The sequence below is a fragment of the Melospiza melodia genome, chromosome 3 (assembly GCF_035770615.1).
Source record: "Melospiza melodia melodia isolate bMelMel2 chromosome 3, bMelMel2.pri, whole genome shotgun sequence".
Lineage (NCBI taxonomy): Eukaryota > Metazoa > Chordata > Aves > Passeriformes > Passerellidae > Melospiza > Melospiza melodia.
The window spans coordinates 115,107,140-115,121,593 of record NC_086196.1 but is presented as its reverse complement, the minus strand read 5'-3'; the positions used below and the strand labels follow the sequence as shown (position 1 = coordinate 115,121,593).

Sequence of the window (14,454 nt, the reverse complement as noted above, 5' to 3'; positions counted from 1 at the left end):
AATGACCAAATTACTCAGCATGTTTTACTCTCCTTTTACTCTTTATTGATGATGAGAGAGATATAAATTTCTGACTTCTGCCCAAATCTCTGCTTCCTATGCTGTGCAACACCAGTCAGTAAGTTAAAGAAAGATGTGATTATATATATAAATTACATAAATAATTATATAAAATTATTATATATATTATTATATAATGTGATATAGATATATATATACACACACACACACACATATATATATGTTATTTCACATGTTCTTCCCACAGCCATAAAGAAAACAGATTTACCATAATGCCATCAGCAGGAACAATTTTACCAGAGATGCAGCAATTTCTTTGGATAAATAAGACACTTTCTTACCTTCAACAAACAAGAGCAGATAAAATATATGGTATTATTTGAACAAAGCCTGTGAACTTAGCATTCCTTCAAGTAAAAAAATCAAAGAAAACCAAAACTCATCACGTGGAATAGCTGTGGTGAGCAGTACTAAAATCCTCTCTTACCATCAGTAGCTGTTATCCACAAGACAAACTTCTTATGCTGGTTATTTTTTAATGGGATTACTGTTTTTAAACTGATTTGCCCTGTGGATGTATCCAGTTCAAAGTGTCCATCTTCGTTGCCACCAGCTAAGATGAAGCTTATCTCTCCATTTATACCATCATCTGGATCAGAAGCAGTAACCTGGAGAAAAAAAATTATTTCTTTTACTCTGGGTTCTGTGCTTTCATCAAATTTTCTCCCATTTTAGATGTACAGGAAAACCAGGTAAATATTGCTGCAGTTGAATTTGGTTGTACCTTTGACTGTCCACTTCCTATGTAATTCCTGTGTTAAACCTCAGTAACAAAGTTTGCTCCTAAATGCACACACATGAAATCATTCCAGCAGCACGAGCAAAATCCTGCTCCTGTGGAGCTCATGTGAATTACACCAGGTTTGTATCTCAGAGAATTGGTTTCATAACAATTCCAAAGGCACTGGAGGCACATTGTTCAAGAGTTTCATCAGGAGCCATGAAATCTGCACATCTGGGTATGATCTCAACTCCTATTTCCTGTTGGTTTTTTTTGTTAACTGGTTTACTATGTTAGAAAAGTTATATTGGATCTAAAATTATCCCTAATGCTCCAGCATTCAGCAGCCCTTCAAAAATGTTGTGCCCTTATTTGGGTTCCTAGACTCTAACAACATTTAGGTTTTATTAAACACTTTACAACTAAATTGAAGAATCTTATTTTCTGTCATATATTTGTGGAGTTGAGGCTGATACACAGTACCAGAATAAAAATCCTTTATAATTTATTCCCCGATCTGTGATTAAAATATCCAGGACACTGTGATTATAGAATATCAATAGCTCTGAAATGAGAGGTGGATTGTTTCTGAACTGAGAGCTGTTCCAAAAAGATTCCCTACTCAACAGATCTGCTTCACAGGTTTAAGCAAGGACTCATGCATGGGTTTAACAGAAAAATGTCATTTTTGCTCAGCATTTCTAGTACCTGAAGAAGGGCCATTCCTGCAGTCATGTTGAGGAAAATGTCTCGTCTGTATGGTGTGTCTGTAAAGGTTGGGCTGTTGTCATTCTCATCCAGCAGCACTATGTTGATAGGAGAGCTCACATTTCGGTGGGGTGGCAAATGATCTCTAGCAGTGACCTGCAAAAGCAATGCAGTGAGGAGCCTGTGTTGTTCAAAGGAGTGTTGTGGAAGCAGCAAAAAGGATGAATGAGAACTACAAGCTGAGGAAGCTGGATCAGCAGTGCTATTTCCCCCAGATAACATTGCTGTCAAAGTCTGGATTTGTTCCTTCAGTTGAGCTGCTGATCCCCACTCAAGGTTCAGCCTCCTGCCAGGACAGACCAGGTCTCACCTGCTGGCCTCAGGTAGCCTTGGGCAGGAGCAGGGTTGGTGTCAGTACCTGCAGGTGAATGGAGGGCACTCTCTCCCTGTCCAGCAGCGAGGAGTTGCTCACAGTGAGGATCCCAGTGGGACTCAGCTGGAAGGCACTGTCACCTGGAGTGAGGCTGAGCGTTCCCTGGAAGCCTCCCTGCAAACAGGGAACATTTGTCATTAAACAGGACAACCACTAAGCTACTCCCTTAGGATGCTTTCTTCTTTTCCACATGGAGAAGATGAAATCTCCAGTTTAATCGAGATTATAGTTCCAAAAAACCCCAAAATTAAAAAGAGAGAGAGGCAAACAACATGGAAGAAAGAACAGGCTGAGAATGATTTGCAGCTTTGTGTTCATTTTGCACTTGCACACTTCCAGACCTTATGCAAACCATAGGAGTTCCAAAGAGAGACAAAATTTATCCTTTGTCTGCAGTGCTCTACCCCTTAAAGAAGCAAAACTAAGTTTGCTTTGTTTAAGCATATTTAGGCAGTCAGAAAAAGAAATCTATTCACAATAGCTGTATAACACAAATGCATTTTACATTGTATTTCAGAAGTGCAGCACTTGTAGCAGCCATAAAGCCATCATCTTTTTACCTCATCTGTGTCATTAGCTGTTATTTGAAGAACTTCCATCCCATTTGGGAGATTTTCTGGAATAAAGACATCGTAACTTGTTTGTGACAGTACTGGAGGATTGTCATTTTCATCTCCAATAGTAACCAGAACTACTGCATCAGCTGTTTTGAAAATCTTGTCTTGCTGAGCTGCCTAGAAAACAGAGTTTACAGCTGTAAATTCCATGCCTGAAAGCAACAAGCTTAACACAAGGACATGCCAACTGCATATTTGTAATTAATTACATTTTCTTTTATTTTGATTTTTGAATGGCAGGATGGAGCCTTGACATCAATGAGAAATGCTATTAGCAGCAACTTGGATTTACATTTTACTTTCTGAAATTGAGACTAAAATACCAAAACAATCTTTACCTGAATGCCCACCACAAGGTTTGGACATATTTCTCTGTCAATTGGGGTCTTGACTTCCAACACTCCAGCGTCATTGATTGAAAAGTTGTTGTAATAGGCTGGGGGGTTCACTGAAAAGTGAAAAATTGGGAAGGGTTAATGAGAATGAACCAGAACTGGAAGTCAGGTCTGTCCTTTGTATGAGTGTTAACTTCTCAGCCACAGGAAAAAGGAACATGAAAGGCTGTTTTTCAAACACTCTGTCCTCAAAACAAGTCCTGGAAAATACACTCACACTTCAAGAGTCTCAAATTAAGCATTTCATAAACTTCTGGCAATTTCTTCAGGAGGAGAAATCTGATGGAATTCTCTCTCTAGATGGTCCTGAATGGAAATTCTTTGATCAAATTGAAGCCTCTAGAGTGGCTTACACTTGAAATCAGGAATTGTTTTTTGTTCCTTGGAAGGAGGGTAAGAATAATCAAACATTCACAAGTAGCTGGACCCTGCAATAATGACTGAGATCTGATTTAGCTTGTGGAGCAGCTCTGCAGTGAAGCTGTGGGCACTTCAAGACATCTGAATGGACCCTGCACTTCCTTATCATTCCCTCCAGTAACAGATAAATGAATCATCCTGAATTACTGTGTCAATGTCTGTAAGAAAAGAAAGGCTCTTACCCAGCTTGATGCTGTAAATTATTTTTTCATTTATACCTTTGTCTCCATCCTGAGCCAAGACCTCTGGGAAAACATCCAGAGGACCCACCTAGAAAACATACATGAACCTGAATATCTTAGAAAAAACCACACATTAACTTCAAATCTTTCCTTAGATAAGTCACAGTTTTGATTAAAGAAACAAGAAACGTATTTAATCAATGTGATGCAGAAAAAAAGTTCTTTCTTTGCCATATGTGCTTTACAGAGAATGATGACCAAGATATTCAATGGATACACTGTGTTTAAGAAACACCAGATTACGAAGCTGCAGTCACAGATAGAATTTATGTTTAGAACATTGACTATTTCAGTTCCATTCCTCTCCTGGAAAGCAACATGTACAAGTCTATACTGCAGCCCATATAAAAACAGTAATTTAAAAGATGAAAACATTTTAGAAGGGCTAAAATTATTCCTTTCAGAGAATTAGAGAGGAACTTCTAACAAAAGGAACACTGGAGGTCTAACACTAAAAGTATATTTGATTTGAAATACTTTAACAGGAAGATAATGACATAGAAATAGGGATGATAATGAACCTTTTTAATTTTAGTGGGTTACTCTGATAAAACTGTACTGAGTTTTTTTTTTTTTTTTCAGAATACATACAGAAACCCGAGTCAAAAAAATACATTTTACTAAGAAATCTCTATTATATATAGAAAAAAAGAAGTTAAAAAAGTAACAGACCATGGATTACCATTAAGATCCTTATTTTTGCTTACCTGGTTGTAATGCTGTATGAAGAAATTACACTAATTAAAACTAATTTCTGGACTGATGGACAGCCAGTTGGCCTTTGAATTTTACATTAAAAGCCCTGTTAAAACAGGAGTTTGAGCATTTTTTTTCCTTTTCTTTCTTATACTTTTTTCCCCCAAAATACAAAATGATGTGTTTCTATCACAGAAAATTCTATGCTTCACACAATACATGGCCTGTTTATCTGGTAGTTGGAGATCTACAGCTGATATCTTTTTTCACTGGTCAGCACAGAGGAAAGCAGCTTCAACCATCTGAAACTGCTCAAGAAAGAAGAATCCTTGGAAAAAAACCCCTGTGCATAAGGATAACTTATTTACAGCAGCATTCAGAGAAGAGCTTTTACCTGGTTTTCAGTGATGTTCCCATTGTATGTGGATTGACTGAAATAGGGGTTCAATGTATCATAATCTTCCACATTAATTATTAATGGAGCAGTGGCACTCTGGTTTCCAAATCTTTCCTGCATCCCAAGGGAAAGAACAAAAATAAGAACAACTCTCTTGAAAAAAAAAACATATCTCAGTGGAAAATACAGCAGAATATTATTACATATATTTTGCAGCATTTTTAAGCTGAGAATACTCAGTTTGTCAGATTAATCCAATGCTAGGAACAAAACTATCCACAGGTAATCTTCCTTTAGTTTCTCATTTTCTATCAGGCATGTAGAATATAGAATAGAACATTTGCTACAGCTCTATTTGCTCGGTACCACAATAATCCTAGCAAAACCATTTATTTTTAGTTCTAAAAGGAAACGAAGGCAAATACCTACTCAAATCTCAAAAAAAAATACCAACCAAACAAACAATAACCTGGTAAGGTGCAGCAAAAATTTGAGACATCTGCCAGAATGAATAGGTGAATATGTGTTACAGTAGTGGAGAATTAATATGTACAGTATTTATACTTAGAGAAACACAGAAAGAAACTTGGGCTGGGATTTGAGAGGAAACAATGGCCGAAATATTAACAGTGTGCTACTTTGTCTCCAGTATAAATCAAGTTACAGACACAACATTTGGGTTGGGAACTCCCAAAGCTGTAAATGTGTAGAAACTGGGATGCTGTAAAACAAAGGAACTATCATTGTAGAACTGTTGTGGGTCTCATTCTTCTTTTAATTTGTGTCATACCTTTGCTTGGACTGTTAAATTGAAAAAGTTGACCTCGTTGTAATCCAGTGGTTTTTTCACCATGACATTTCCATCTCCTTCCCTTATAGAAAAGTAATCAGAGTTTGGGCCCTATTAAATGAATAAATCAAATATTTTATATGATTGGTAATGAAATACATTTTATTTTTCTTTTTTTACACCTTTCCTATTGGACTATATTCATAAAGGTGCAGGAATGTCTCAAGAACCACCAATGGAAAAAAAAAGGCTGATCCTCCTCCACACATGCCTGCCCTGTCAGTGCCCACAGAATTTCTACCTGATTTATCTTATCCCATGGCACACAGGGGAATGGCATCAGCTTCCCTTCACCAGCTATAAAAGGAGCAGAGAAAAGCTCAGATGTGAAGATTTCCACTGCAGATATCTACATTTAATTGAGATGATCTTGAGGACTGGAGACTGACAGCAAATCCAACATAAACTTTAAAAAGAGGGGAAACTGCTCTCCCTCCTGCTACTGCAAAGAACCACCGAGTTCCTTAGCTGTAGTTCAAGAGTGCCATAAATCATTCCACAAAAGTTAAGAAACAAGATTCAGGCCTCACTGCCTGCCAGGCTGATCCTGTGGTGTAACTTGAAAGGTCTCTTGGAAGTTTTGCATATTTTTAATCTTCACAGTGCAAGGGAGCACACTGGGATCAGGCCCCAGGCTATGGATTTATGAAATTCAAACTGGTGTTCAGAGTTCCCAGCTAACAAAGGGCACTCACCCAAAGACTGTAGGTAAGGATGCTGAATTCTGGTGTAATGTCCTTATCCTGAGCTTCCACTTTTACAACCGTGGAATTAATTCCAGCTACCTAAGGGGAAATAAAGGTCATCAAATCAGGAACTCAGTCACAAGCCCCCATCCACATCCTTCCTAACCTAGGGCAGGAAAGTTGTGCCACCTGCTCAGCAAATCACCTCCTGTTGCAATTTTTGGCTGGGAATGGTTCCCCATCACCCCATTCCCTCAGCTTTATGTGCAGCCCAGCCTTTCCTTTCCACACCCACAGAATGTGGCGGATAAATCCCATAAGGATGCACACAAGGAACTAATCTCAGTGTGGTCACATTAGAAGCTCCCCAAAAAGTAATTGAAAAATATCCCAGGAAAAAAAGTGTCAGAATTTGCCAGAACCCACCTCTGACACTGCAACACTGTAGTCAGCTTGTTGAAATTCTGGAGCATTGTCGTTTACATCTATCAGTTTTACATTCCGGCCGTTCTCTATCTGATCAGTCTTGGCAGTGGAAGAAATGACAACAGTGAGGTGGCAGCACTCTGCTAACACTTAATTTCATCTAGAATGAGATCCTCAAAGAGACACCCTTTCATTAAACTACCATTTGGAATTAGACTACCATTCCTAAAATTAACTTTTTGAAGTTTACCTTCTTTTCTGTGAACAAAAACACTCCTTTCAACCAGCAGACTTCAACAGGAAATCTTCTACAAGGTACTCTGAACTCCCTGCATCATAGCTTTCAATTAAATACTATTGCAGAAAATAGTCATTTGCATTAAATTAGACAATAAATACAGTTGATAAAGCATGGTTTGTACTCACTGTTCCAATCCTTTGGCAAACAATAGAATACCAGACCATATCACCCTAAAATTGAACAGACAAGCCAATAGATAATATAATTGATGAACTAATAATATGATTAGCAAAGATAATTTTTGCCAAAATTATACAAAATTACTCCTAGCACTTGAATCCTCAAGTGTGCTATGCCAAAACACTCTGCTTAAAATTAACACTTTGTAATTACTTTGCTCTGTATTGTAAGGTTTGTTGGACTGCCATTCCTCTACTACTGATACCCACCTATCCAGATCTCACCATCCCCCTGTACCTGACTGCTCTCCCCACAAAAATGTTGACAGAGAGTACAGAAGAACAAGTGCAAGAAGCAGAAGAAGTGTTTTAATCCATTTGGGAAATATCCAAATGAGAAATGCAAATGTAAAAAAAAATAAAAAAAAAATTCAAAAGTATGTTTTCATCCATTACAAACACTGTTTGCAGCAGTGTTTTTTACAACATGCCTGGTCCAGGTCTGTGAGGTACAGTGCTTCTCTGAGTGTCCAAAACAAATCCAGTAGTACTCTGAAATAGCACTTGTATATGTATTTATTTTTATATATACAAAATTTATTAATTAGACTTGTATAATGAATATTTACATATAATAAAATAAATAATAATATATAAATTAAAACAAATTTAAAATAAATATTAAATAAAAATAAAATATAAATGACTATTTTGTGTATATAACAAAAATTTTGTGTATATATAGATAAACTTGTATAATAAGTATTTACTCTGCAGTACTGCACCATTTTCATACTCAGAGGCAACTTCAGCCAGGCAAAACACTGACATTGCTTTCTAAATTCCTGGTAATCCTCCAGAGCCAGAGCTGCCTAGGAAGAAGAATCTGTCCCTTTATGCATGAAAAATCCATAAATCCATTAGTGAGTGAAGTGCTTGTGATTCAGGATCACCTTCTACCAAGTTCCACCTGCTCAATCTCACTTTGGTGAAATATTCATGCTCCTGAGAGGCGAGTTGTGAGGCAAGTGGCACCTGTCACAATGCATGTTTACGTGGCTAGGAAAGAACCTGGCTGGCTGTCAGATGACAGCAAAGTTTAGTTATAGGACACTGAAGACATTTATCAGATATTAGTGACAGGTAGATACTGAATTCTATTCAGACAAATCACTTTTTTGAAATACCAACCTGTATTGTGAGAGAATGAACAATTAAAATGCATCACCTTAATGCTATTTCTTTTTCAATTGTCAAGAAAACTTTTCTGTCTAGGTTTTATATGCAGTAAAAATTATACCTCAAGAGCCTCAACATCCAGTGCCCTTTTGGTTCTCACAGTTGCAGTGCTAGACTGAGAATCATAATCCAGCTCTACATAATCCAAGTGTTCAGGGAATACAAATTCTTGTAAGGTCAGATGCACATTGGGTGGGATATCTGTAATCCATTCTATAACACCTGTAAGAGAAAATGGAACAAAATTAGATTGCTTTACGGAAAAGAAATCTACAGGTTTATTTCATGTGTATTGATAACTTGATTACTGGTGAATTTTGGTTGCATTTTATAGAATTTTGGCATTTTTAGCTAAACTGTAAGATCTGTTAAAGTCCCCTTGAGTACCCTGCACAAGTGTATTGATGCATTTTTAAAGCCACATAAACCAAATTTTTCCAATATATACACAGGATATATCCAAAACTAAAAAGCTTGGCATAATTTACACCTAAATTTCCACCTTTTTTATTTTGGAAATGGCTTTTCTGCAAAACTTTTTTTTCCCAATGTTTACTGTGAAAATGTAGTCAAAGTCAGCGAAAGTCACTGAGGGGCTGCACGGGTTTCAGTACTTTCCAGACACAAGGGCCTCTCATATATTTTAGCTGCATCTATCAGGCAGTAAAATCCAGTGTGGATTCAGGTGCAAAGTGTGTGGCCTTTCCCTTAATGTATTCCTGTTTGTACAGGACACAAACACAAAAGTCTGCAACCTTCAAATCAATTCTTATGAGATTTTCCACAACCATGCATTTAGGAACTATCCTCCTGAAAATAGGATGACTTGTTATTTGTAGTGATCAGGATTCCTGTTAGACTGACTGTGCACTACTGGTTTGGTTAAATACCAAATTTGTTTGAAATTGCTTTGGAAATGTTTCCTTTTAAACCACCCAACATGGTGTTACTGGTAATTTTATTAAAGAAAGTTCCCTCACCCACATCATCAAGACATTTATGTTTATGTAATCATACTTATCTCCTCATGGAACACGTTATCTGGATTACAAACCCATAATCCCTTCTCCTTTCCAAAGTCTTCCCTCAACAGCCCAAATATTTTCCATGATCTTCAGGAAACTTCCCAGCTGTGTTTCTTCCTTCTCCACTAGTTTTGTACCCCATCACTACTAGTTTAGGTTAGCAAATGCTTTCTGCAACAGTCCCATCTCTGATCTCCATGCATAGCCCTGTGCTCTGGGTCTCCAGGAGTTTCAGGAATATAACCTCATCTTCTCCCAGCAGCAGGGAGTGTCAGGAATGCTGTCAGCCAGCAGCCCAGAGAATCTGGATTTTATTTGTGTGGGAGGACAAAGGGCAGTGAGCTGACAGCGAGCAGGGCTGGGTCTCAGGGGCAGAGCTTGGTGTGGTGCCACCCTGCTGGGTGCAGTGCTGAAAACCCTCCAGGAAAACCAAATCCAGCTTTGCCTGCTGCCAGAGGCTGTCCAGTGCTCCAAGCAGAGCTGGATACATCCAGCCAAGAAGAGTCAAGCAGCTGCCTAGGAAACAGCATTCCCTCCAGAGGAGAAAGCCAAATAAAAAGAAGAAATGGGGGAAAATTAAAGCTGATTAGCCCTCTTGCTTATTCATCAGATATGCCAGCAGATTCATTCACACATACAATGCACACAGAAGGCCAGAGTTCTTGCTGGCTGATTAAAAATCAAATGGAATCGGAGTGAAATGTAGTCATCCTCCTTTCTAACTCCATGCAGGAGCCAGACACAGCAGCTAAGCTTCCAGAACTCAAAAAGGAATGTTTCAATAGTGATTATAAAAAAAAAAAAAAAAAAAAAAATCACTGTTGTGGATCATGTTTGTTTTCTGTACATTGTTGAAAGCCAGAAGCAGTGAAGTTTGCCTGTGGACAGCCAGCATGAGATCCTAAGGGTTATGACATATCCCAAAGGGAAACCTTTGGCCATAACTTCATGCTTTGCCTTGTGAAACTGCTGGGTATCCATTAAGGACATCAAATACTGGCTGGACAAGGTGAACTGAGAACATTTTCTGTACTCCTTTTCTTTCCCATTGCCTGATGTGACTATTCAGACAATGAAATCCTTGGATCAGGGAATTTGGGGGGTTATATTTATTTATTCCACTATATTTATTTATTCCACAGTAAAATGTAGAAACTGCCACAGTTTCATGTAGGCAGCTGCTGCATCCAGTCATGGACACTGCTGCAAATCAATTAATAATACAGACTCACTATAAAATCCACTGACTACATGAGGCAATAAAGTGCATTTGGGAGATCAGACAACTCTAGGTTAGAATCCTGATTTTACCTGTATATTCATCCAAAAAGCTTGACAGCTCCAGTGGCCTGGGTGGTACATCACAGTTGATAGTTGTGATTTCTAAAAAGAAACAGAAATGTCATGTACAAAGAACACAGAGGGACTGTGTCCAGAAATAGAGGAAGGTAAATAAGCTGATGCTATGTAAACCCAGATGCACACAACAGCTCAAATTAAGCTCCCAAATATTTATAATGGTGGCACCTTGAAGGGTTTAAAGCAATATCTGAAGGGAGTAGGCAAACATTGGTGTCCTGGAGCCAATCTAGGATTTTACTGCCTGACAGGAGTGACTCACTGCTCAATGGTGTCCTGATGAACCATTTGTGGAAATCGTAATCGAAACAACTCTTGGACCTTGGCCCTGGAATTGTTTTCTGCTCCCCAGGCAACCACAAACATAAAGCTACTCCCCACAGAAATGGCAGCAAGAATCCTGGAGCTTTTTACCTAAAATTTACTCTCCTTAAACTTTTAGAGAAGAAGCCCTTTGGGAGTATATTATTTTTTCATGAGAAGTGGCTTTCCTAAGTGGCTTCTTGTACCTCAGTCACCTCTCCACGTTGTCAGAAGTGATAAACTTTTTGTTTTAATCATTAAGATCTACAAACAGTACACAGAAAAAATCAACCAAAACTTTCCCCCCTTCCCTGAGTAGAATTCAGCAGCAAAGCTTCCAGAGTGCAACCCATGCTCTTACAGATACCTGTGCAATTCTTGTGGTCTTTATGTGGGTTTGCACCAGTGCCAAGAATGTCCCTACTCCTTATCCTTGCCTTCCTTTTGGATACTCAAAGGGACATTTGGTATAAACAAGTATTGGGCTATTTTCCCCTGGCCTTCATATCTGCATCACTTTATATGATCTCATTTATAAGTGAGCAGATTTCTACACAAGTCACTGAATAGAATCCTAATGACTATTTCTAGGCAGCAGCTGCTGGGTTTAGGTTTAATTCACCACCTCCATCTCTGAGTATGCTAAAGCCTAGACTCTGGAGCAGTGAAAAAGGTAAAAATTTGGCAGTTTTCACTTTAAGGAAGCCTCAATACATCAAACAGAAGTGAAACTTTTAGTGAAGTACTTATCACTGTGAACAGCAGAAGTAACAATGGTAACTACTCCATCTAATTTAGCTGAGCAGCAGCAGCAAGGAATGCAACTGATTCCAACTTTAAAATTTTCCATCCTCAGACTCATCTTCAGCCTAGGTATTTAAATTATAGACTGCTGCAGATATAAAATAATCAAACCCCCCAAAGTTAAAGAAAACTTGTAAAAACCCTTGTATATACAAGAGCATGGTCTTCACCTGTCCATCACTCAGTCCCTGAAAGCCCAAACACCACTTCCAAGGGCACCAAGATTGCTTGTTTAGAAATTATTTTATCAATAAATCAAAGTATTTGAAACTTGTAAGTTTGTGATTTATATGAATTTAATAAATTTAATTTGTTGCATTTCAATAAAAGCAGTAAAATAATCAGGCATTTATAAACGTAACAATACTCACGTTGTGCATCGAGAGAGAGGAACACAACCCAGCCAGCCACGGTGAAAACCAGAGCTCTGGAGAGAGCCATGGGCACTGCAGGAGAAATATCCACCTCAAGGCAAAATCAGATGGTTGTTTCTCATATAGAATACTAGCAAAGAACCATTTCATTTGCCATATCACAGGTTTGTTGTTATCCTGACAAATGCTTCACCAAGAACAAGGCACAAGACTGGAATGAGCCTCTGAAAGCAACCCACAAACTATATAATGTGCTTATCATCTCCAGCTTGTGAGACCAAAGTCCTCCTGGGCAATAAACAATAAACCAACAAGGAAACCCACATCTGTGCTGCGACACAAAATGTGACAAGTGCATTTTTATTTTAATTTTCCAACCGAGAATAAATGAGCAAGGTGTCCTGGCCAATGTGAGACGAATGTACATGTTCCCTGGGAAAGGAAATTAATGGGGACTGTCAGGAGGCAAAGGGACCAGCACTGCCCCTTTTGTCATGCAGTGGTGGCAGAGTATCTTCACTAACTCTGTTCCACATGGAATAAATCCAGAATGCATGTTTGAAAACTGGTTACTATTTGATGTGATGAAAGCAGACACCTCTGAAGCATGTCTAATATTTCACAGATATTACACACTGGAAATAAGTTCAGCAGGCAGCTAAAACATTTTATTTCAATGAAGTTATCAAAAAAAAACACAACCAAAACCACCAATATTTTAAGCTTGTAGAGAACTTCAAAGACTGCAAACAACATGATTGAAAGTATCACTTGCAGGTAAATATACCTTGATTGGAAGGAGCAACTGAACACACAGAAAATGCTGCCAGCCCAAGATATTTCTGTAATTGTGCCAGCATGTTTAGTCATGGTGGACAGTAAAGTAATTACTGTAGGCTGAATGAGAACACAAAATACAATAAAACTGCATAAAACAACTAAAAATAAAATTACCATTATGCTGTCTTAGCCTTGAATAAATGAAATGTGGGAGCAACTTGAGCAGAAGCAATTAAAGAAATACTGAAAGAAGCTCAAGCATGGGAACCATGCTCTTGAAAAAAGGCCACATGCAGCAGTGATTATGCCCTGGTGCCAATCACAGGTAGGTAATTTTTTTCTAGGTTGATGCTTTCCCATATCTACAATGGCCAAGCCTTTACAATTTTATATAGCACAGGAGGAAGGCAGGTCTGTGCACAAAACGCCTCCTGTGAAGAAGAAAAAGAAATTCCCTTACCTAATTCACCAAACACCTTCAGACCATCACAGCCAGGCCAGAGCCTACATAATTTGATATTTGTACCAAAAAGTTACAGCAAAAAATCTTCTTGACCACTGGAAATATTCATGTACTGGATGCCTTAATCCCAAAGCAGAGGGAAGGCAACGCAGCCTCGGTGTTCTCTGGGAGCTCTCTCAGCAAGGGCCCCCCCAGAGCTGGAAGCTCAGCCATGAGAGGTGGCATGAGACCTTAGGGGATCAAACTCCAGCAAGACCTCCCACATTATCCATGGGGAAGCAGCCCAAAAGCTGAAGGAAGAAGGCCCCTGGTGTACACAAACCCCTAGAGGCAGGTGTAGGATGAAAACTCCTGCCGAGATGCAGCACAACTCTAATTCTCTCTTTGGAAGCTGTAACAGTGGTTTTGCTGTGAGGATCTTGGTCCAAACCAACAGCAGCACCTCCCAGAACTTGGCATTCAATGCCCCTCTGATTCCCAGAGTGTAGGATCCCACAGTCCTGTTACACTTTACCAGTTGCTGCAGCCTTCCATGGGCTGATGGATCCTTCAGGCTCACCCTGGTGCTGCTCAGAGACAGGACAAACCCTGACATCAGGGACATGGCCACTCTGTGTGTCACTTGGCCTCAAGCCTGGAACAGCCTTTGGCTGCTTTTATTTATAGATACAGTCAGCAGGGGAGTCAGCAGTGAATCTATTCCTATGGGAAGATAAATTTAGCATGAGTCAAGTCTTCTTTACCTGCTCAGAAATGGGACTCGATTGTGGAGGTCTTTTCCAATCCAAAGGATTCTGTAATTCTCTAATTCTTAATAAATAGAGAAAAAAGCTCAGAACACAGTGGTAGAGTTAATGAAGGTCAGTTTTCACTGAGCTGCAGGGGGAATGTCTGCAGGGTCTGTGTGTGCTGCCCTCTTGGACATCAGCAATAATTTAAGGCGTCACACTGGCCTGGAGTGGGGAGAGAGGTGCCTAAATGGAAGTAGAAATTTCATATATGGCTCAAAGCAAGC

General features: G+C 39.0%; 1 protein-coding gene and 1 long non-coding RNA gene across 2 annotated transcripts in view; both read right to left on the bottom strand.

Annotated features, from left to right (window-relative positions):
• The window catches only part of LOC134416606 (protocadherin Fat 4-like), a 28,264-nt gene extending 25,722 nt beyond the window's left edge, over nucleotides 1-2,542 (bottom strand). The window contains exons 1-4 of the mRNA XM_063153367.1: nucleotides 2,504-2,542; nucleotides 1,929-2,057; nucleotides 1,511-1,666; nucleotides 509-689 (exon numbers count right to left, since the gene is read on the bottom strand). Coding sequence (XP_063009437.1) covers nucleotides 509-689; nucleotides 1,511-1,666; nucleotides 1,929-2,057; nucleotides 2,504-2,542 — 505 coding nt within the window. The remainder of the gene's footprint in view (nucleotides 1-508; nucleotides 690-1,510; nucleotides 1,667-1,928; nucleotides 2,058-2,503) is intronic.
• A 4,151-nt stretch (nucleotides 2,543-6,693) lies between these two features.
• LOC134416824 (uncharacterized) lies at nucleotides 6,694-8,545 on the bottom strand. The gene is made up of 3 exons (XR_010027415.1): nucleotides 8,393-8,545; nucleotides 7,099-7,143; nucleotides 6,694-6,771 (listed from the first exon to the last, which is right to left on the bottom strand). It is a non-coding gene; the product is annotated as an uncharacterized LOC134416824 (long non-coding RNA).
• Between the last annotated feature and the right edge of the window lie 5,909 nt (nucleotides 8,546-14,454).